Source organism: Kogia breviceps, chromosome 12 (genome assembly GCF_026419965.1).
Source record: "Kogia breviceps isolate mKogBre1 chromosome 12, mKogBre1 haplotype 1, whole genome shotgun sequence".
In the NCBI taxonomy this organism is placed as follows: domain Eukaryota; kingdom Metazoa; phylum Chordata; class Mammalia; order Artiodactyla; family Physeteridae; genus Kogia; species Kogia breviceps.
The window spans coordinates 35,053,708-35,079,017 of record NC_081321.1 but is presented as its reverse complement, the minus strand read 5'-3'; the positions used below and the strand labels follow the sequence as shown (position 1 = coordinate 35,079,017).

General features: G+C 35.3%; 1 protein-coding gene across 9 annotated transcripts in view; it reads right to left on the bottom strand.

Annotated features, from left to right (window-relative positions):
- Positions 1–25,310, bottom strand: part of TMEM117 (transmembrane protein 117) — a 536,895-nt gene that overhangs the window by 92,550 nt on the left and 419,035 nt on the right. For all 9 annotated transcript variants that reach the window (XM_059081600.2, XM_067009093.1, XM_067009097.1 and 6 more), the window contains one exon: positions 2,386–2,545. In XM_059081600.2, coding sequence (XP_058937583.1) covers positions 2,386–2,545 — 160 coding nt within the window. The remainder of the gene's footprint in view (positions 1–2,385; positions 2,546–25,310) is intronic.

Here is a 25,310-nt window from a genome sequence, read left to right as displayed (position 1 = left end):
ATGAGCAGGAAAGGTATGGCTACAAGAGACGTAACAAGCGATGAATCGATAGGCCTGGCTGGCTGACCATGTGTTGGGGGAGAGAGAAAAGCAGTTAACAGACCTACTTTGGGGGACCCATTTTTCAACTCCTCCTTGTATTAATTTGGTTTTTGAGGCCCAACCTCTCCCCCTTTTTCTCTGGGACTGCGTCACCCCCAGTCAGTTCACAGATGGATGCAGGACAATCTAGTCCCTGCTATTCCTTCCCTGGAATCCAGAATTAGACCCGACAGCCAGGAGTAGTCTCCCTCTGAGGTGCTGGCTGTGGCCATCTTCTTCTACGTGAACTGGAAAGCTGAAAAAGCTGCTTTACAGTAAGAGAGAAAAAGAAAGCAGAAGTGAAAGAAAAAAAGATGAGAGATGGAGAATAAGAGCTAGGACTGGGTTCCCTGTTACACTTTAGTCTCTGCTCTCATGTGTCCCTAAAATGCTACTGTATCCCTCCTCTTTAATTCTGCAGGGCATCCTTATAATGCAGTAATACATTTTCCTCTTTGATTAAGCTGGCTCGGCAGGGTTATTGTTACTTGTAGCCGAAATGGTCCAAACTGATATATTCCTCAGCAGGGGCCCTCCATCTTCAGTCAATTGGTGCTCTGGCCACTCTGTAAACACTTCAGTACTTTACCGACTTCACATTTTCATGCCATTTCCTTCATCTAGAATGCCTTTCCCTTCCAAATCCTGCTGACTCTGCCTGCATAAATCCTGACTATCCTTCCTTCCATCTCTCTTTATGAAGTACTTTTTGAGTGAGTCCATAATATCTGCAAATTTTAATGTTACATTTTCCCACTTCAAGTCCCTGATTTTAAGTGAACCTATTGCAAGAATAATTAAAACTATATAAAGAGGATAAAAGACGGTGGATGGTAGTAGGAAATCAGGAAATTTATGCTCTCACATATACAAATTTAAACAAATTAAAAGATAATGGTCTACTTGGCCACTAATACCTTTGACTTTAAGATGGGTTCAAAGAGGTACCAGTAGGCCACTTGGCCAAAGCAGATATTTTACATATAATAGTATGTTAGTTAGGAGGAGTATTAGATGAAAAAATATAAAATAGCCTTCAAAAAGTAATGCACGACATTATTGCATAAGTGCTATAAATTCAATTTTATAAATATCCAGAGGAGGTCCTATAGCAAGTGAGAGACAGATATGGAACCTTGCCAATGCTTCCTTACTCAAAGTCCGGGGCTTTCTTCACTATGCTAAACTATCCCATGGGAAATAAAAAATAAATACATCAATTTTTAGATGAGACAAAGAATTCAATTTCATTTAATTTTTAAAAACAATAATGTATTTTAAATGATCATCTATTAAAATAATAATATACTCTAGAAGCCATCTTGAGCCTCACACCTCGGCTATGTTATATACCAAAAAAACCCAAAAACCAAAACACACCAGATTGTTATTCTCTTTTAAAACACTAACACTAAAATACTTAATCTCTTATAAAGGCCTCGCTTTGCCTGTAGCAATGAGAAAACCAATCTGCTATCCTGTGAAATCTCACATAAATTCGGAACACAATGAAGTTTACTTTCCCTTCAGCCATGGAGCCTTTGTCCTGGTCACTTACAATGCCTCTGGAGAGGAAAACACAAAACTGCCTTATGAAAACAATAAGAAAATGTCTAGCAAATGGGTGGATATTTAATGAACAAGATAAAGTGCCAAGTAATAATGTCTCTTTCGCTCGATTCAAAGGAACACCCCTCAGACCCCAAAGCATTCACACCAGAAGATTACACGAGTAGCACTGATGAGCACGATGCCATTGTACAAAGAATCTGTTGCTAAACAGGGCAGAAATATTGTTTACATGAAAATGGAATGATCTCTGGTGAATGCTGAAAGAAAGTGATAATTTCCATAACCAGAAAAAACATTTTTATATTATTCCATTTCGACTGCTCTAAAACCCTAAGTTGCTTTAGCAATTGCTTATCCCTGCTTTTTTGGCTCATATCATCCTCATCTCTGCAACTTTCCATTTACTAAATGACAGGCATTTTTTTGTTTTGCTTTGTTTTGTTTTTTTTCCCTGAAGCTTTGGCAAAAATACCACAACCATTCTGTATGGTTTCCAGGGGCCACCTTTCAATGGTCATACAATGACTTTTTGGTGCCCTTCTCATAAAAGCCTAGTTGGTTTATCCTCTCAGTAAAATTGTTGAAAATATGATCAGAGAAGCCTCCATTTATAGAAACTGTAAACTATGCATTTCTCTAGCTTTATGGAGCCTTTCACTGTATAGTGTTTGTTTGCTGAGAACAAAGCATGGAGTGGCTTCAGTGAGAGGAGGAAAATACAAAGCCACTTACCTGCATTACAATAAGGAGGTCAAAGACCAAGATGAAAGAAGCCAGGAAGGCTCTGGAAACTTCATCACTGGGCAAAAATCCCCGATTCAGCTTGTCCCAGCTGATCCAGTCAGTTGTAATGACAAGTACAACCACAGATGTCAGAGTGAAAAGAACCGTCCTGCAAGGAACAAGACACTCAGTAAAAAACATTAGATGTAATAATATAAACAGTGCAGAGTTCATGTGATCTGCTGTATTAAAAATCCACCCCTTGCCAAATACCTATCCTAAGGCACAGTCACCAAAGGAAGATGAAAAAAGAAGCAAATTAAGAGCTTTCTTTCAAAAGCAATTAGAAAAAGGTATGACAGCATCTCTTCCAAGATTTTCCCTAAAGGGCAATAAGGTAATGGTTATAGAACAAATAGTTAACAATAAAATATTACAAATAATATTGGTTAGTGCAATATATGTCCCAAAGAGAGCATTGGTTGTAACTCTCATTACACGTACATTGTTTTACTGAGGGTAGTGAACAAACATATATAGGAACATAAGGCAGATGGGTAAGGAAGTCTTTGGATTCCATGGTTATCCTACAGAAGAGAGGGAAGATAGACTGGTCCCTTCATTATTCCCTAGCCTGATGAGCTCTGTAGAGGAACCACCTCTACGTGCCAACTGCGTAGCCTCTTTTCCTCATGGTACTCATATCATAGATATCTTGTGGCCTAGTGACCTGTCCAGGTCACACCATGTCTAATCCTCCATCCATCATTATAAGATACTAGGGGCCTGAGATTTGTCTCTTACTTATTTTTGTAGTCCCCGTAAAATCTTACATAATTATATGTAGATGGAGTTCAAAGAATGTTTGTTGAAATTGCAACAATTATCAATTAAGCTTTTTACAGAAATTTAAAAATATTTAAATTAGTCTTTAATATTGACATTCAAAGTAAATCTGAAATCCGGGCAGTGAAAATTCAATCTGCCAGAGAATTGTCCATAATGTTGTAAAGCCTCTGCTTTCAGAGCTATATTTGTATATAGAGATTGTTTTGAATTATAAAAAGGAAAATAAAGAACAACAAATATTTTGAAAATAATTTTAATGTAAAGGAATAAATAAATAAGAGAAAAGAAAAATGGAATAGTATGAATCATCCTGGAATTCTCTTAACAACTGAACAGAATACAAATTTCTGTACTGGAATTTTGGCTTTCCTTGTCACAACTTTTTATTTGGAACAAGTTATACTCTGATAAAATAAGTATAATGAACTCCTCTTTAGATTTGTCCCCCATGAATAGAAAAGATACATTTTTTTTAAATTTTGGAAAATAAAATTTTTTTTAAAATTTACTTATTAAACTGCAGACTCTCAAAAGAATTTGACTCATGAGCTCCAAAACATAAATTTAAAATTATCTTTGCTACTGTTTAGAACATCTTTGAGCATTTCCAGAAACTCAAATGGATTAAATGAGCATGGGAGAAACCGAAAATAATTATTAAAATACAACAGAAAGAAATTGCAAATATTATATAGTCAAACATAAGAATATTGGAATTTTAAACAAAATTTTCTCCAGGTTAAGTTGATTCATTTGTTTTTGGCTTTTTGAGTTTGAGAAACTTCAAGGAAATTTGAATGCAATTACCACAATTTCTTTTGTCAACAAGGAATATAACAACTTCCATGAAGAACAGATAAATATTGACTATTCTTTGAATCTCTTTTTGGTAATAGTATTTCCTCATCACTCTTGGCTTTTTATATGTGTGTTTCACAAGGATGCTATGAATATATATAATTCTTCAAGATGTACTGTATGACCGTACAGGTTGGTAAATGGTTGGGATCCCAATTCTCTCAAGTTCCCCCTTCTTTTTCTCCCCGGCTTCCTTCACAAGGCCCCACATCTTCCTGTTATCCAGCACTACAGGGTGAAGTCTTGGTGAAACATGGGTACTCCAGCACCTCACTCCAACTCTATGGCCAGTATCCATCCTATTGGTTCAAGCCTGTGGTTGACACATTAGTATTTATTATTATTATTTTTTTTGGATTTTTTTTGATGTGGACCATTTTTAAAGTCTTTATTGAATTTGTTACAATATTGCTTCTGTTTTTTTTATGTTTTGGTTTTCTGGCCCTGAGGCATGTGGGATCTTAGTTCCCCAACCAGGGGAAAAAGAACCCATGCTTCCTGTGTTGGAAGGCAAAGTCTTAACCACTGGAATGTCAGGGAAGTCCTGACAGGTTAGTATTTTTAATATCATCCTTGCATTTTCCCCAAGAGCTACCTGGAAACTTCTTTTTGTGAAGACAGATGATTACATTGGAATTCATACTCTAATGTTACTTTGTTGGTCTAAATATGTAAACTGATATTGTAAAATTAAATACTAATGCAGAGGAATATTCTTAAGTGACAAAATCTGAGATTTTGGAATAAGCGTTTGTTGAGCAATCACAAACCTCATCTATTACAAGATTTATAAAGGAGTTATTCTTTTTTAAAAATTTATTTTATTGAAGAATAGTTGATTTACAATGTTGTGTTAATTTCTGCTGTACAGCAAAGTGATTTAGTTATACATATATATACATTCTTTTTCATATCCTTTTCCATTATGGTTTATCACAGGGTATTGAATACAATTCCCTGGGCTATTCAATAGGACCTTGTTGTTTATCCATTCTATATATAACTGTTTGCATCTGCTAATCCCAAACTCCCAACTCATCCCTGCCTTACCCCCTCCCCCTTGGCAACCACAAATCTGTTCAAAGGAGTTATTCTTATTCATGCTAACAATCTCATTGTGAATAAAGTCATTAAAATTAATCATTAAAACTCTTTGGTAATTAGAATTTATCATAAAGCCTGTTGTATAAGAGCTTCCTGAGATCAAATCTGCACCAATTCATGTCTTAGATGTTTGCTTTATTTGATACATTTCATTTATCCAATATGTAATAATACTCTTCCTAAGACCTTTTCATAGGTGTTCTCCTGGCTTTATTAAGTACATCTGTTTTGACAAAGAGTATTGCTACAGATCTTAAGAACAAGTTACTGGTAATATTTTATTACTCTAAAGGGAAATTAAAGGAGGTATTCTGCCCTATATTTAATATTTAATACTACAAAAAGAATAAAAATGGCAATCATTAAATATGAATGCATATAGCTCAGAGAAGGAGCTGTAAAAATAAGTCAAGAGAATGGAAAAAAGAAAAGGAAAAGGGGGACCAAAATACATTAATTGGTCATTCCACCTCCAAAATTATATTCAATGCCTTATCTAGATATAGGTATGGAAGCAAATGTATTGCTTGTGGTTTGTTTTTCTGAGCCACATCTTGTAAAATTGATAGACTTTACCATTCTATGATAATTCAGTTAAAACACCAATTTAAAAGAGCCATGACTCAATTACAAATTACTGTTACAGTCATATGCCAATTGTAATGTGTCAGGGTCTGGTATAAGAGCTTTACACAAAATAGTATAATCCTTACTACAAGCCTACTGTCACTACCTCCAATTTACAAGTGCAGAAACTGAGTCTCAGAAAGTTCAAATAACTGGACCTGAGTTAAAGACTTTGTACGTTATATAAGATATAAGATGATTCAAACCTAGGCTGACTCATGACAATATGTGTCACAACCGTTGTATGTATTGTCTCTCATAGGAAGCACTTGATTTTACACTCTTGTTACTAGGTCTGTAGCTAAGATTTCACTTATTTTCCATTTTTATTATAAATATAATGTTGGAAAATTATCATCCAGGAGTACTTAATATTGAAAAGTAAAACAAAGACTCTGACAAGAACTGACAGGAAACAGTTAAAAGGGATATTTTCAATGGCAGTGAAAATGGAACCTCAGGGATGCTAACCATCAATGCAGCACCCTTGGGTTTTTATTTAACCAGTATGGTTGAAAAGATGTTTACTCTGGACCACGATTCTTGGGAGTTTCAGCTTCTCTTTTTAAATAGCATCCAATTAAACAATTATCTGGATTATTTCCTTTCAATATGCAGCCAGCACCAGCAGGACATCCTGGCTCATCAATTCTACTGTCTCTGGTTTCTGGCCACCAGTCAAAGGGAAAGAACTCATACATAATTATCAGCTCAAGTGGTTAGTCTCACTTCCCTGTTTTCAGATTTCCAGTTTGTTTGCTTTTCCTCAATTGTTGCTAATTCCTCTTAGATTAATAGGAATTAGAATGTGAGACCAAGAAAGGTTAACAGAGCTTTTAAGATTCACTGCTTCCCAATCTCTGGGCTGGGCTCCTGGGAACCACAGAGTTGCTAAGAAGTGTGAATTTATAAGTGCAGTATGAGTTGTCTGTAAAGTGAAAATACGAAATGTTTCCAGAGAGGTTAGGGGACTCACTCATGTCACACAGACTGCCAGGGACAGAACTACCATGAGAACTGACTCTGAGCAAGGACTTGCCCTGTAGTAAACCACTTTCTCTCTTTCACTAAAAATCTTCAGATATGCTAAAAATGCTAATATCATCTGGAAACATACTTTATGGCCTACTCAAATATCTATTGTGTATATGGACTGGAAACAGAGTAGTACATATAAATGAATCAAGATAATCCCCCAATTTGGTTTAATTCATAGCCGAAACCACTCTTTCACACTAATTTCTGGATTTTAAAAAATACTGAACTTCTACTTTAAGTAACTAGTTAATATTGCTTTTCTTCTTCCAATCATAACCACTTTAAGATAGACTTATTGCATAGTTAAATAGCCTGAAATCAGGGATTAAATCAAGAGAGAGAAGAACTGGCATTAGGCTTCGATTATCCACAGAGGGCTAACTCAGTGTTAATTATCACACAATTTCATTTTGATTAAACCAGGCAGCAGGAATGTACAGAATCTCCTAACTAAAAGAATATATGTTGAACCAAACAAAACTGCCAAAATTTGACCATGTTTTATCCTACTAAAAATAGCAATTTCATGTGATTCAACATAATAAATATGCTTTTATGTGTTTTAATATATTAGCCATTATTCATGTTCTAAAATGTTTATAATCTTTGATTCCAGTCATGAATATCACATTCCTTTCTGATCTTGCTGCACAATTACTGTGATGGCTACAGGAAGAAAAAAATCACTTTAATTTCTTTCTATAATACTTGTGTTAAAATGTTGGAACTCAATCAAAACAAGTCATATCATGTTTCATGATTTCTCATAGCAATATAAAAATCTGAAAATCTTATTAAAAATGAAAGGTTTAATGTTATCACTACAAAAAAGAATGAATGCACCGATCAAGATAGCAAATTTAATCTCACAATTAAGTTAGATATAGTCTCATATTTCAAAGTACGAAATACATGAAATGAAATGTGGCATGGCAATAGAATTTTAAATGATTTCATATCATAATTTCTCACCATGTGGTTTAGAGGGAAAAATACAACAAGCAGGCATAAACAGAAGAATGCTTTCCTTCACTTTTCACTGCAAAACGGAGAGCCAGTTCAAGCATCCAGTTCCATTCTGAATACCAACTACCAGCACACAGAAGTCACAGATGGCCATGAGAGAATGCTGACACTTTCCGTTTTGCTTGTTTTAATGATCAATGTTGCCATTGCAACTCTGTTAGTAAAACAATCACCACTTGGGTCCTCAAGCCAGTTCATCCTGAAATTCATGACTTTACTCAGCACTGTAGCCTAGCTGATGAAGTCAAGATTGCTCCTGAGAAGTCTGTAAGGAAATGGTTTTAGTGTCCTTCCAGTTTCCCACTCTTGGGATCAGGAAGCATCAAGGGAATACAAAGGTGATGTTTGCTAAGTGACCTAGGGAGGGAGCACAGCTTCTCCATGTGGCTTTCATTAAGTAAATGTCACAGTCAGTTCTTAGCCAACCTCAACACACTTGTTAAGATAGGATCCCTGAGAAAGAAGATGCAGTTATTAACTTGTCTTATTTGTGGCTGCATTGGGATCTGGAGTCTATAAAGGAAATTATTAGACTCTAATGTTGTCCATTAAAGTATACATTTTTTTTTTTTTTTTTTTTTGCGGTACGCGGGCCTCTCACTGTTGTGGCCTCTCCCGTTGCGGAGCACAGGCTCGGGACGCGCAGGCTCAGCGGCCATGGCTCACGGGCCCAGCCGCTCTGCGTCATGTGGGATCTTCCCAGACCGGGGCACGAACCCGTGTCCCCCGCATCGGCAGGCGGATTCTCAACCACTGCGCCACGAGGGAAGTCCTAATGTATACATTTATGTGTTATTTACCTTTATATGTATTATTCCATGAAGAAAAGTGCTCTGAACACAGCAGGAGCTCAAAAAACACTGAGCAAATTGGAATGAAGAAGGAACTTGGTAACGCTTGTTCCTGAAAGGGCATGAAAGAGGTGGCTGAAAAAGGTACCTCTGGGTTGGGCCATTTGGCCGCACAGATTGTAATTTATGTCGACAGTGTCCTGGCATCCTAATCTATGTAAACAATGTCCCTTGGAGTTCTGCAGTGTCCAATCATTGCAACTTTATGTGGAGCCTTGGCCATTGGCAATCTTGATATAAGAGGTGGAAATGAAATGACCACATTTCTTTTAGTGGCTTGAATTCTTCTACATATGTTTGAGTGATGTTAGTTTACTCAGAGGTTCTTAAAAGTAGCTTATTGATACAGAGCAGAGTTAGTCTTGGTCAGGAGAAATCATTTTAGTTTCTTTGTGTTTCATAGTTTTAGGTGTGGAATAAAACACATGTTATAGGAAAAAGTACTTAGTAGACTGCAAAGTTCTTAGGATTTGGGCTGTGTCATTCATTACTGATTATCAATGAGCAGCACACTGTTGATATTTAAAAAACAGTATGAATAAATCAATCTATTTAACCTGATGTAGGAAATACTTATCCCTTACCCTTCACCAAGTTCAGATACTTCTGCAACTCATGGTACTTCCTCCAGTATTTACAGAGCAAAGAGGCCTGTGAAATGCAAAATTAGGTTGCATGGAAGTAATGAGCATGTTAATCCTCTGTGTCTCTTAGTAAACTCACCAGCCCAATTTTTCTTCCTAGTGAATTACCTTGTAATTACTAAATAATTCACCAATTCAGTAGAGTGAAGCATATGAGATATACTCTACTAATTGTTACCCCAGGTATAAAATATTACCACAAGTTCAGTAATGAAAGTGGTAATAAAGATAAGGGTATAAATAAATGCTCATTAACTACAGATAATGCCAGCAAGAACTATACCCATTATTGTTTATTTAATGAAAATAAAATGATAGCTATGATACTCCAGACATACTTTTGACTTTTCAAAATGCAAAGTAGAAAATTTAAGCTAAACATACCATGTTGCATTTTTTTCCTGTTAAATTTGCTTTTTTTAAAAATAAGAAAAACTAGGATCTTCTGGGGTGAGCAGGAGGAAAGTATGCTTTATTTGATTTAAAAAATAGGATTAATTTATATACTGGGTTAAATATAAAGGTTCAGGGCTTCCCTGGTGGTGCAGTGGTTGAGCGCCCGCCTGCCGATGCAGGGGACACGGGTTCGTGGCCCGGTCCGGGAAGATCCCACATGCCGCGGAGCGGCTGGGCCCGTGAGCCATGGCCGCTGAGCCTGCGCATCCTTAGCCTGTGCTCCGCAACGGGAGAGGCCACAGCAGTGAGAGGCCCGCGTACCGCAAAAAAATAAATAAATAAATAAATAAATAAAGGTTCAGGTAAAATTTTGTGACTTTGTTGAAGCCAGCCAAGATGATTACATAAGTCAAACCAAGACCAAAAGTATATTTTCAGTATCATTTCAAATATCTCTTGAAGAAGATGTATCATCAGGAGACTGTCCATTGGGAAGAATGCTTTCAGAACTCTCCACAAGTATCCCTGGAAGAAAGAATCTTTTCAAAGACATTGGGTACATGATATAATGGCTAGGAAAGTAAAGATTATGAACATAAAATACTTTTCTTTTATGAAAGAAGACTACAAAATAGACCCCAGGAACAGAAAAATTCCCGAAAGTTATGCAAAAATATTTAAAGGCAATAATGTCATGTCACAATGGGAGATCAAAAAATTAATATTAGGTTTCATAAGGGACATGATTCATTCTTCAATTCTAATGGAAAAGATTTTTTAAAACATCTAAAGCTTTATGACCGCAGATATACATTTATTTTCTCTTGGGAACCTGTGAAGAATCTATGTTTTATTTATAAATAATTCAGGACCAGCTAGAAAAAAAAACACTACCTCCCTCAAAAATAGGGAAAGAGCATGTTGACACTAGTGATCAGAGGACCAACTTATAAATTTGATTTAATTAAGAATAGATCGTTAGCAATTTAAAAGCATATCATCCACCTTGTCTGGTCAACCCAGTGGAGAATTCTGAAGCTACATAAAAGTGTAATTTTATCAAGAATTTAGATAGCTCCTAGGTAGAAAAAGCAATTTCAGGTAATGTACAAGATTGAAAAACAGTGTTGCTTTTTGAAAGAGAAAGTCATACTGTAATGCATGAAAGGGCACAGAGAATTCAAGAAACATTTATTGAGCATATAAGGCACAGACATAAATTGAAGATACATAGGAATGATCTCTGCCCTTAAGGAACTTGTCACCAGCTAAAGGATGGCAATATATACAAAACAATCAAACCTGAAGTTAAGCAAAAACCATGATGCTATGGAAGTTTTCAGGAATATCTGATTTATTTTTATTCAGGTATGAAAAGTAGCTAGGACATTTAATGAAATTAGACCTAAAAAATGAGTAGATTGCAATAGTGGAATGGATATTGCAGGCAAAAGACAAATTTGAAAGAAAATATGGAAATGGTAGTGGGTGGTAGTGAAGTATTAGGGAAGAGTGCCAGATGCTTCCAAAGTTTCTAGATTGTGTGACTAAAGAGATTGTGACGTCACTAACTGAAGTGAGAAATAGGAAAGAAACCAGGAATGAAATATTACGAATCCTGTTTTGAACACCTTGTTGAGTTTAAGGAGCTGGTAGGACATCTATACAGGAATGAATAATAGTCAACTGGAGATAGGAATCTGGGTCAAGGAAAGATCAGGCCTGAATTTTGATTCATTCAAATACAAGTAATTGTTAAAGCCATGAAGATTAATAAGACTTTTCAGATAAAAAAAGTAAAAGGAATAAAAAGAACAGAGAAAACCAAGGACAGAGTCTTGAAGATCACCTCTTTTTATGGTATATCCAGAGAAGGCTGGAGGATGACAAGGCCATAGACATATGACATGATATATGAAGAAATCCAAAATAAAACAATATTATAGAAGCCAGAGAGAAAGATAATTTCAGGAATGAATTTGTGGTCAAAACCCCCAAATACTACATACAGGTTTTATGGGATATAGACTGAAGATGGACCACTGTTGAGCACACTTCTTTCTTTAACACGACTCCTTTGAAAATTGCAAAATTGGATGTAAATATAGTTTCAGATATTTTCTCTGTAAACTCAGATATGGGCCTAATTTGTGTTCTGCTCCGAGGATCTCTACTAGCAAAGAGGAAGAGACAACTGGGGAAATTATTTGGGTAATCAATTTAAAACCATTTGGTTGCAATTAGCCAAGTAATTGACAATTTTATTAGAGTGTACACAAATATTTCAAGCAAAGTCATTGTTTTGCAAGATGGCTTCAGTCCTGGAGGAAATTTAAAGCACAGATTGACAAGGAGTAGAATGTAGACAATTGCAGTAATGCATGAATGATATGGTTATAATGATACAGAGGATAAATAAAAAATATATTTGAAAGCAAAATTAATAGAACTTATGCTAAACTTGGATAATACTTATTGAAATAGGGAAGTTGGAAAGAAAGTTGGTTTTAGAACAGACTATGAGATGGCTATTCAGAGAGCTGCAGAAACCTATATTTGCCCTGGTAGTACCCTGGGCCCTGCAAGCGGGCAAAATTCTAAGATGACCTTCAATGATCCTTGACCTTGTACAATCTCCTCCCCTTGAGTCTGGGCAGAACCTATGAATACTGTGAGATATCACTCCTGTGATTATGTTACTTTATATGTCAGAAGGGATATTTGCAGACTTAATTAAGGTTACTAATCAGTTGGCCTTGGGTTAATCAAATGGGAGATTATCTGGGTGGGCCTAACCTAATCACATGAGCTCTTTAAAAACAGAGAGTTTTCTCTGGCTGGTAGCAGTAGAGGCAGGTGGAGAGATCTGCAGTGTGAGAGGGAGGTCCTCTGTTGTTGAGATGGAGGGGGTCATGGGACAAGAATATGAGAGACCCTCTAGGAGCTGAAAGCAGCCCTGGCAGACAGCATGAAAATGGGGATGTCAGTCCTCTAACTACAAGGAACTGAAATCCGCCAACAACAGGAAGGGGCTTGGAAAGGACACTGTGCTCTAGATGAGAAGCCAGCTGACAACTTGACTAAAGCCTGACCAGAGAATCCAGACACATCTTGCCAGCCCTGACCTACAGACTATAAGAAAATAAATGAGTGGGTTTTTTTTTAAACACTAAGTTTGTGGTGATTTGTTATACAGCAATAGAAAACGAATACAGCCCTAGAAATTTAGGATTCTTGGGATCCTAAAATAATTGCTTATTGGAAATATTTCCAAGCCACATATAGAAATGCTTAGCTCTTGAAATCTGAGATAATTAAGATCAATTAAAATCATTACCTATCTAATCTGGAAAATAAACCCAGGCTTCTGTAAAACATCTAATCACAGGAAAATGCTCACTGAATTTAAAAACCAAAATTAGCCTTAAAAAAAGCTTTGGTCCAGCTTCTTGTCTTCAAGTGCATAAATAATTGTACAGGGAAGGTTCTATTGATGTCTTTTCTTAAAATGTAACAAGAAAAAACGATGCTTTCGAAGTGCATCCAAGCATATTAAAATGCCACCTAATGCCTAAATGCAATTTCTCTTAGTTAAATTTAACTATCCTTGCACTAAAAGGTTATTAGTCAGAATCTACTCCATGAGAAAAACTCTTCATATATTTAAAAAGAAAACCTCGTCAAGGGAAAGAGAAGAACAGGCTTCTGGTCATGGCTTTTAGTACTTATTTATGTGCACTCAGAAAAGTCAGTTACCCTCTCAGGATTAATTTCTTAACTCTGAACTGGTGATAATGATTATGATGACGATGAAGAAGTAAATGATGATGATAGCAGTTATAAAGTATTAGGTAGTTATATTACTGCACCCATATACTCAATTCTCAAACCAATCGTATGAGCTAAGTACAATTAATCACCTCATTTTACATAAGGAACACTGGACTGAGCGATATCCAAGATCACAAATATATTAAATATGGAGCTTAGATTTTTAAACCCATGTGTCTCTGACTTCAATGCCAAGCTCTTAGCCACTGTGCTATTCTGACTTACCTATTTATGATGTTGTGAGGAATGTATGTGAGATAACTGAAGATTTTAAATATTGTTTTTATAATTTAAAGGTAATAATCCAATCATTCTTTAGTCTTATTTCTCCAAATTATTCAGCAGGTATTCAAGGATAAAGCTACTACAAATTATCTCACTCTCAAGTAGTTAAGGAGATTTTCTTTTGAATTATAAGACTTGTGTGTTTTTTTGTTAAACTTAGAGGTGATGTGTTTAATACACAAACCCTATTTCTCACTGGTAATAATTTGCTCTGCTTTGTTTGGTAGCATTAAGTTAAAAAAGGACTACCCACTCTGGAGCTGGTTGTGTGCTTGCACAGGCACAGAAATATCTGATTTGGCCCAATGCAGACTTGGAAAGTATCATCCATTAACTTAATGAAATTAGGTGATTTTCAAAAATTATCATCATATTATGATTAATTTCAAGAACATTTAAAGGATCTAAGGTGTGTGACTCTCTGGTACGTAGTTTTCAAAGGAAGGGTTTTTTTTCCCTGAAATAAATAAAATTTGGATGAATTAACTCATCCAGTTCAAACTTGTACATTTTTATTATACTTAGTCTACTGGCCCCATTCCCTAGAGCTACAGTTTAGGCCCTTATCATTCTAACACCATCCATTCCTTGTCTAAGAGTGAAGGGCTCTAGTGCCATTCTGCCTTCCTTTCCAGTTGAGGGATTTTAGAAGGTCATCGTTTTTTCCTCATTTCCACTGTAAGATGTTTATACTCTTTCCTGGTTCACAGATCTTTTGACACTGGTGATGCCACATGAATTTCACTGTGTGTTTCGTAACAAGATGTTGGGACTGCATGAGCCCAATAAGCACTATTACAGCATACTGGATGGGATCCTTCAAAAGAAATGCCAAACATCTACTCTTATGCTTGTGATAATAGTTTGAACTGTTCATTGTGGGATACAGGAGTCTAAAATGTTGGTACTAGCTGGTGGGGACTCTTTCTTCCTACATTCTCCCCCTTCCAGACCCCAGATGGGCCACCCTCAAGGAGAATTGAGATGTGTATAGGAGGGGGAAGTTGGGAATGCTGCCATAGAGTTGAAGCTTAACTACAGAATAATGCAATATAGAGAGAGAAAAAACTCAGCCATAAAATAGAATGAAATAATGCCATTTGCAGCAACATGGATGGACCTAGAGATTATCATACTAAGTGAAGTAAGTCAGAAAGAGAAAGACAAATACCATATGATATCACTTATATGTGGAATCTAAAATATGATACAAGTGAACCTATTTACAAAACAGAAACAGACTCACAGATTTAGAAAACAAATTTATGGCTACCAAAGGGGAAAGAGGGTAGGGGAGGGATAAATTAGTAGTTTGAGATTAGCAGATAGAAACTACTATATATAAAATAGATAAACAACAAGGTCCTACTATATAGCACAGGGAATGATATTCAATATCTTATAAATAAACCATAAAGGAAAAGAATTTGAAAAAATGTGTGTATATATATCATATATTTATATATAACTCAATCACTCTGCTGTACAACAGAAACTAACACAACATTGTAAATCAACTATGCTTCAATAAAAAAATTTTAGAAAAGAGAAAAACATGTGAAAAGAAAAACAAAGAAAATAAGTCTTTTAAAATCCCTTCTTTCTAGTACTTAAATGTATGACTTTTGATCCTGAAAGAGCTTTCTGAACCTATCTTATCAAATAGTCTTAATCTATGCTTTGCTTTTCCAGATAAGCCTTGACTAGACCCCTAGGCCTGCTTGTGCCAAGCCTCAAGTCCTTACCTGTTCATACTTGTTAGGGAAAGTAATTTTTCCTTTCTACCAATAGCCTTTCTTGTCATGGTGCAGTTATGGACTTTTAGCAAATTTAAACCACAATTAGCTAAAATAAACATCTTTACATCAAGATGATAAACTGAGCTCTTTTGTTAACCACTCCAAATCCCATTGATGTTTTAGTGATGATCTATAAAAGGAAGTAAACCCATAATAGCAAGGAGAACATGAGTGAGAAAGATTTTGAATTTCCAGAAGAAGGGGTAATTGGATTTAGATATATGTGACACAGAATGAAGGAAGCAGGAGCATAGGTACACACAAAGGCTTAGTAGAAAGGCCTTCATTTCAGTAAGATTCTGGGGAGCTCAAAGCAAGGAGATGGCAGGTATGAAAAGCAGGAAGAGAAGTGCTGTGGTAGAATTCTCTCTATTCTCTTCTCTTACTATCCATGACTTGGGGCAGCTGTTTGAAAATGAAAAGAGAGGATATATCTGACATTGGTACCAGTTACGTGGTCTTCTCTTAATGTCAGATTTAATGTCATCACCTTAATTACATGATCGGTCATATTACTTGATTCTTCAGTGAATCAAATTTTAAAATATAGCGTATAATTTAAAAACCATTAGTGGGTTTACAAATGGTGGGCTGAATCAATAGACAAAACATGGAAGGCAATTACAGTTCCAACAATAAGTGTGTAATTAACCTCAACGGTGCAAAAAAAATATAGCTGATAGAAGCTTAGAGGGTGTGGAAGGGCAAAAAAGGCACAGAGAAATATGGAGCCATTATTTAAAGGCAAGAAATAGAAGAACCAACACTAAGAAAATAAATAAGAAACGCTGCAAACACTGGGCTGGAGGGGCATTAGAAGGTGGTATAGGAGAGTAAATTTCCTATTTTTGATAGTTTGTTGTTATTACTGTTTAGACTTTATACAATTAAAAATTGTTTAGGATTATTTAAGATTAGAAAAACCAGAAGAACCAAATACAGGAAAAGTTTTAAGCAGCCACTCTTGGGAGTAGGCCTAGAGGTGGTAATGGTTTACTTTTTATTTTATGTCTTTTGGTGCCACTTGAATTTTTGTCTTTACCAAAGTACATGTATTAGTTACAGGGTAATAACATCACATAACAAACCACAAAGCCATTCTAGTTTAAACGTTAGACAGCAGAGACAGAAGAAAACTTGTCTTAGGTATCAGACCTCCATAAAGTTAATATTATTATAAAGCATAGGAGAAAGTTTCCCAATTCATTTAATGTCTGACAAAGTAACAAAATGAAAACTATGGGTCAATCTTAATATGAAATGGTGTTCTTACTAATTAAAGTTCAAGGAAATTAAAATTTAAACCATGAAGAAATACTTCCACACACCTGCTAGTGTGACAAAAATGTAAATCTGACAATACCAAGTAGTGATGAGGATATGGAACAGTGTGAACTAAATTATAGTGTTTAAACTGTTACAACCACTTTGGAAAACCATTTAGTGTTATGTAATGTAATTGAAAATGCACATACTATACAAGCCACTTCTGGGTATATACTCTAAAGAAGTTCTTGCAATGCACACTAGAATATTTCTAGCATTACTGATCATAATGACTAACAAAAAGATAACTGGAAGCAACATTAATTCAATGGATAAGTAAATTGCCTTGTATTAATGCAAAGAAACATTAACAATGATGAAGATGAATAACCCACAGGTACACCAACAACACAGAGGAAACTCACAGATGTAATGTTGAGTAAAAAAAGCAAGATGTAAAAGAATATATACAATCACATAAAATTCAAAAATGGGTAATCCATAATAATTATTTAGGGATGTATGTGTAAGTTTGTAAAACTATAAAGAAAATCAAATAAATTATTATTATAAAACACGAATTCTGGTTACCTTAATCTGTTTACCTCACAGAGTAAAGAACTATAATCTAGGAGTCTGGTGTGTCCCTATATTTGTTTATTTCTTAACCTAAGTAGTGGGTACTTGGTATACTCTTTGTAGTTTTTGATTCCCTATGATATATGCTGCACAGAGCAACAAAAATGACCTGTTAAACATAATCCAGGTTGTATCACTCGCTTCCTCCAATGGTGTCTCAATTGTACTGGGAATGAAATCCAAAAACCCTACCTTAGACCTACATGATCTCACCTTGTTCCCATCTCCAATGTCATCTGGTACCACTTTCACTCTGTCCTGTCCTGTGTTCCTGGATCACACCAAGTTCCTTCCTGCTTTGCAGCCTTTGAATTCCTGTTCTCATCTTTGCTTTCCTGGTTTCTTATACAGTATGCAGCTTAAACCTCAGATAAGTGTTCTCTGAACTCCCAATCAAAACTAGTCACCTAAGCATTCTTTTTCATGTCATCTTATTTTACTTCTCAACAAGCAATCTTCACAAAGCTGATATTTTTTCTCTTGCTGGTTTTTCATTTGTTTGTTCATCAATCCACTATGCCTACAACACATTTTCTGCAATCATATTGCCTGGTTTCTAGTTCCAGCTCTGTCACTTTGGGAACCACTGACATTATCTGTACATAACTCATCAAGTGGTTGTTGTGAGGATTAAACAAGATAATGTTCATAGAATGTTCAAAAATGTTGCTAGCCTTAATATATGGTAGTTACTATTATTTATTTTGGCTCTTTCAGTGAACAACCATATACATGGTGAAATTCAGTATTATATGTATTATATGTAATATACATATTATAACATATATTATATTATATTTATTATATTATATATAGTCAAACCACATCTTTATATTTTTCTCCTTTTGTTGGTTTTATGGTATCTAGAAAAGCATCTGTTCTGTCAGATTTCTGTGGTTCTGAGTAGTTTAGTCCACCTGACACACATATACAAATGCACTAAATAACAAAGGTTGCCCATGCTATCATTTACTTCCCTTGCCTCAGTTAGGTGAGACTTGTCCCCTCTCCTTTGCCTTCCCTTACATCTTCTCATCAATGTCATTCTCATCTGAGGGATCTCTGAGGAGGCTTCTCCACTCCACCCCCTGCCAACACACACACATATCCTCCTCTCAAAAACACTGTCCTATGTCCCCAGAGCCACAGAGTTAAGATAACAGATATTCAGGGGAAGAGCACTGCTACTGGGTCATGCTGAAGGTCAATGTTCACATTTGTGCTTGGTGAAGAAAAAAAATGCCATAGGGTGAAGCTTAATTAATAGTTATAAAATCAAGGAGGTGAGAGAGAACACTGAGAATGGATTCTGAATTTCCAGCTAGTGGGAAATCTTTTAGGCAGAAAACAGAGATAGAAATAATGAATAAGAAACAGAGGAAAAATAACCTATTCAGAAAACAATATGTTATCTCCTAATCACCCATTAAACTGATAGTTCTATCATATTAACTGTACCTCATATATATAGATAGTCAATGTTGGCTTGTTTGTAACTATACCGAGAATTCTTTAGAAAGACATGAAACTGAGTAAGTAACATTTTAGAGCCTAAAACAGAGATTCTAATTATTAAGTTGAAATGTTGTAAAACATTAAACAATTCTATTACTTTGAAAATGTTAATGGGATCCTCCTTCAATGAAATAAATTATGAACTATAAGAATATGGCTTGATTACTCTATTTTGTTTCAGCTGGTGGAAGAATATGTACATTTTCTATTTGTGTTTTTCATGTACAGTAAAGAATTTTTCAATTATTTTTCCTTACGAGAAGCATAATGACAAATAATTCCAATATTTCCAAAAAAAGGTATAGCATCATCGATGGCAGCTCAATCAAATGGCCAATTACCTCCAGGGATAGCCCTCTTATCTAGATGGCAATATCTTGCCTTAAAGGTGCCATATCATCCAAGAAATGCTTAAAATAATAAATACTGATCTCATATTTTTCTCAATGGCATGAGAAATCATATTAAACAAACATACAGAGAAGCATTAGAATTCTAAAAAAACTTAATGTTATAGGTAAAAGCAACTCTGAATTTATTTTACCATATCATTAACTTCCCAAATTGAAATTATTATCTACTTCAACACCAGCCTATTTATTTTATTTTAGTAACATCTTTATTGGAATATAATTGCTTTATAGTGTTGTGTTAGTTTCTGCTTTATAACAAAGTGAATCAGCTATATGTAAACATATATCCCCATATCCCCCCCTTACGTCTCCCTCCCACCCTCTGTATCCCACCCCTCTAGGTGGTCACAAGCACTGAGCTGATCTCCCTGTGCTATGCAGCTGCTTCCCACTAGCTATCTATTATACATTTGGTAGTGTACATATGTCAATGTTACTCTCTCACTTCACCCTAGCTTACACTTCCCCCTCCCCATGTCCTCAAGTCCATTCTCTATGTCTGTGTCTTTATTCCTGTCCTGCCCCTAGGTTCATCAGAACCATTTTTTTAAAAATTCAATATATATATGTGTTAGTAACGGTATTTGTTTTTCTCTTTCTGATTTACTTCACTCTGTATGACAGACTCTAGGTCCATCAACCTCACTAAAAATAACTCAATTATGTTCCTTTTTACGGCCGAGTAATATTCCATTGTATACATGTGCCGCATCTTCTTTATCCATTCATCTCTGGATGGACACTTAGGTTGATTCCATGTCGTGGCTACTGTAAATAGTTCTGCAATGAACACTGTGGTACATGAATCTTTTTAAATTATGGTTTTCTCAAGGTATATGTCCAGTAGTGGGATTATTGGGTCATATGGTAGTTCTATTTTTGGTTTTTTAAGGAACCTCCATACTGTTCTCCATAGTGGCTGTATCAATTTACATTCCCACCAACAGTGCAAGAGGGTTCCCTTTTCTCTACATCCTCTCAAGCATTTATTGTTTGTCATATATGGCCTTTATTATGTTGAGGTAGTTTCCCTCTGGGCCTAGTTTCTGGAGAGTTTTTATCATAAATGGGTGTTGAATTTTGTTGAAAGCTTTTTCTGCAAGTATTGAGATTATCATATGGTTTTTATCCTTCAATTTATTAATATGCTGTATCACATTGATCGGTTTGCATATACTGAAGAATCCTTGCATTCCTGAGATAAATGCCACTTAAGCATGACACTGGCCTATTTAAATCAAAGTGTTAACTTATAAGGGCCACTACCTCTCTGTGATAGAGCAAAAGTCAGAGGTTTATACAAAGCACAATTTCAATAAATAATATTACATAAAAAATAGAGAGCAGGGATTAACACAAATTCTGGTCAAGAGATTTTTGTTACCTCTCTTCCATTCTAAAAGGTAACTGCTTCATTTAGGAAGACAGTAATATTAAAAATGGATCACATTCCATGAAAATAGTGGTATATCATATTAAGTTAACTGCTATAAAATTATACAAAATGGATCACAAACCACATGAAACTTTACTCAGGTGGTTGAGTATGAAGGTATTCATAGCTATTACTTTTGTACCTCAGACAAGCTACCTCCTTCGTCTCCCTCAAACACGTGCATTTGTGGAAGCAACAGGAATGAATAGAATTCCCTGTTCTTCACTGAGTGAATAAAGGATCCCTGCCATCGACATTCAGCCAAAGGAAAAGGGAGTTTTCTTTTTATTTCTATAGTATTACAGTTACAAACAAATCATGTTTATTCACAAATTTATAGAAATTGGAACACACACATACATACACATTACTTAATATATGTATTGTGATAAGCTGAAAAATTTGTGGTGCAATTCAAATGTTAGGATGTTGAATATAGTCTGTATCATACTTTTTTCTTACTTTTAAGGCAGAACTTGTCTTTAGTATCAAAAATGTTAAGGGAAAACCCTGAAGAAGTTGGCACACACCTATATTAATCCTTACAGGTATCTCTTTTATGTAAAGCCCATATGGATTTTCTTTTAATTGCAAAAACATTGGCTGTTTACATTCCGGTTCATTAAACAAGGTAATTTTCCAACTTTGAACAAAGGTCACTATCATGAAATTTATACTCAAATCACTAGAGAATTACAATAAGGTGATTCTTAACATGGTACAAAGTAAAAAAAAAAGCTACTCCAGAACTTCTTTCAGATGGGCTTCCTGACTTGCTTTTGATTGAGCTTTACTATAATGCATCGTTCCAAACTCCATTCATAATGCTGGCACATGTAAAGGTTTTTCAAACACTCCTACTTTTCAATTTACCACTCAACTGGGAAAATTACAGCGGTTTTCTTTACCAGTTAAATGGCATAATATCAACAGCAGGAGTAACTGAACATCACAGTATCTTCCATCTATGTTCCTATTATTAAATTGGACTGCTTCCTTAAGCTTTATTTTTTAATATGACTTTTTCATATAACAATAATACTCACAAACATCTGCAGCATCAACTTTTTTGAATATAAACCTTTAAGTAAATGAAAATAGTCCAAATCTTTAATGATATCAAAATGCTTTCTAAGATACTAAATATCCATAATTTTGGTGATATAGGGACCAAAAACTGCAGATTTTTTTCACTTTCCATATTATATTTTGATATTTTATCAAATGGCATGGCAAATTAGTTTTTGAGTTAGGCAGACTTATATCTGAATCACAACTCGGCTACTTACTAATTATGTGATATTGAGAAGTTATTTACCCTCTTCGAGCCCTAGTGTCTTCACCTGTGAGAAAAAGATAGTACCTTCCCAGATTTCCAGGGGGTGTGGGGGGAGAACAAGATGGTGGAGTAGAAGGATGTGGAGCTCATGTGCCCCCAAGAACAGATCAAAAATACACCTACATGTGAAGCAATTCTCGCTGAAAACTGACTTGACACTGGCAGGGAAACTCTTGTACATAATACCCAAGGCTGTAAGGAAGTTCACACAGAATCAGGTAGGAAGACAAGAGAAGCAATCAGGTGGGACCTGCACCCTAGGAGGGGCATGTTATATTTAAAGTACTGAAAGGGAAAAGTCTGCAACCTAGGATACCCTACCCAGCAAGATTATCACCAAGAACTGAAGGAGAGATAAATAATTTTTTAGGCCAGTGAAATCTAAAAGAGTTCACCACTATTAAACCTACCATAGAAGAAATGTTAAAGGGTCTTCTCTAATGGAAGAGAAAAGGCCACAAGAAGAAGTCAGTATCTATAGGAAAGAAAAAATCCCACTAGTAAAGGCAAATATATAGTAAATGCTGGGTATCTACCTTACTAAATAATATAAATGTGTTTCATTTATTTTTTTGCATTTTTAATTTATATTTTTAAAAATATATATTTTAAGAAGGACAGTATACAGTATATTTTTATAACCTGTATATATTTACTGTTCAAAAATATATAAAAATTCTAAGACAAATGAAGAACTCAATTTATTCAATTAATAAGGATACTAGTAGATTAAAGTGTATGCTATATAAATTCTAATATGCAACTCATAAATACAAAACTGAATATTTTTAAAGCAGCTTGTTAAAATTTTTTCTCTCTCTTTTTACTTGTGGAGTCTGATTAAGATGCTTAACCTCAAGATTTATGCCCATCTGCCTCTTCTCCAGCTGCCAGGATCTATAATTTACATACGGTTTCTCACTGTAAAACTAGTGGGGAGTAAGGAAATATGGAAGATAGTTTAAAAAAACTAAACTAAACTCTATCCATGAATTGATATTTGTCTTTTTTTCCTCCTAAACTTGCATAGCCTGAAGTACATATTGTCATGGCAAATAACGATCACTGGAGTAGCCAGCTTTAAAATGAATTCACTCTGAATAGTATTTTCCCCAAATATCAAGTAAGAAATCATGTACAAATTTTTGGGTTTTGTATTTACTGTAGGAGATAATAATGGATGGTATGACCAATGGATTGAAAATAGAGGATATCAGATAAAGCCTACAAAATGGAAAGTTCTTTCTAACTAAAGACCTCTTTTCAATAAGTAACAATTATAGCATCCTTTAGGTACAATTTCTTTTGATGTCACATGGCTTCTCACCTAACATTAAAGGAGTTTTTACATCTGTGCACATAATTGCCAAGGCAGGATCTGAGGAAAGGTTTAGACCCTTCTTAGCCAGGAAAGAAGTCAGAAAATCACAAGTGGATCTATAAGGCACAATTTCATAGGAATTCCCCTTGTAAACACAGTGGTGACTACAAATTGCTTAAGAACATGCTTTCTTACCTTTCTCTAACCTATGGATACTTGTGGGATTATTTTGGTGGCCAAGTCGGGTCTTGTGGACAGAAGAACTATGTGCCCTGGAAAAATACCTCAGCTACCACCAGTCCCTACCTTGGCCTATTAAGCTGATAGGGAAGAGGCCCTACAGCCAATTTTGAGCAGTGAAGTGAACCAGAATAACCCAGTCGAAGCAGGTATCAACACAATATTCTAAGTGTTCTCAAATATCATGTACCTCCATAATCATTTTCATGTTAGTTTTTTAAAGAAGAAAATGATTTCATAAACAAATGGGTTTCAGTATTCAACTCATCAAATATTAGTAGCACTAAATATGGGCAAGGGTATAAACAATTTAATAATGAGTTTTTATAGTATATATTTGGTTTCCAATGCCTTTTTCTCTAAGAAATCATTTTAGTTCCAAGATGCTAATGTTATTTTTAATATGTTTAATACGCACTGTTATTATTTAATCATTGTATTCATAAATGTGCACAGAAATATCAAAGTGCCCATTTCAGTGAATGCCATGATTTATTGTTCCTCAAGTTACATATTTAATTGCATACTAATTGTAAAGCAGCTAAGGTTGGAGAAATCTTGTATAACTGTTGCCCATAATCATCCTAATCATGATCATCTCCCCCAAAGATCAATATACTTTGACATCACTCCTCAATAGAAGTCAATATCTTAATAGATTTTCTGGGAAGCCTTGAAATAGAAGAAAGAAAAGCAGTTGACAGTAAAAAAAAAAAAAGAAAGAAAAAAAAAAAAAGAAGGACGGGCTGTAAAGACTCTAACTTAGTTTTGAATCCTGACTCAGATACTCAGTCACTCTGTAGTATCAGACAAGTTTTTAAGACATCTCAGATTCAGTTTCCTCCTTTTGAACCTGGGGTTAGTTAATAACTACATCACTGCATGTTGAGAAGAGTAAATGAGTTGATTTATGTAACTCACCCAGTATATTGTAGGGATTCATACTGTAGGCTGCCATATTGCATAACTAGAACATTGAGTATAAGGCTTGCCACCTCATAGAAGGACTCAGCTCAGGTCATTAGGAGAGCAGTTCCTCCTCACATGTAATTTAATAAGCAACAGTGAGTTGGACATGAATAGAGAAGCATATTTTCATTCAAATGTTTTGTACACAAAGACAGAAATATAACACAGGCCACATACATAACATTTAATTTTCTAGTAGCCACATTAAAAAAAAGGGAAAAGAAATGGTGACATTTATTTTAATAATGTATTTAGCCCAATGTATCTTAATATTATCATTGCAACATATAATCAATGTAAACTTAGGGATTTAATATTTTACATTCTTTTTTCTCTTACTAAATCCTTGATATATCCATGGTGTACTTTACACTTACTGCACATCTCAGGTCAGACTGCCATATTTCACACACTCAATAGTCACCTGTTGCTGGTGGCCCCCTGTTGAAAAACGCAGACTGATGCAACACCTGGATGCGGGGCTGAACT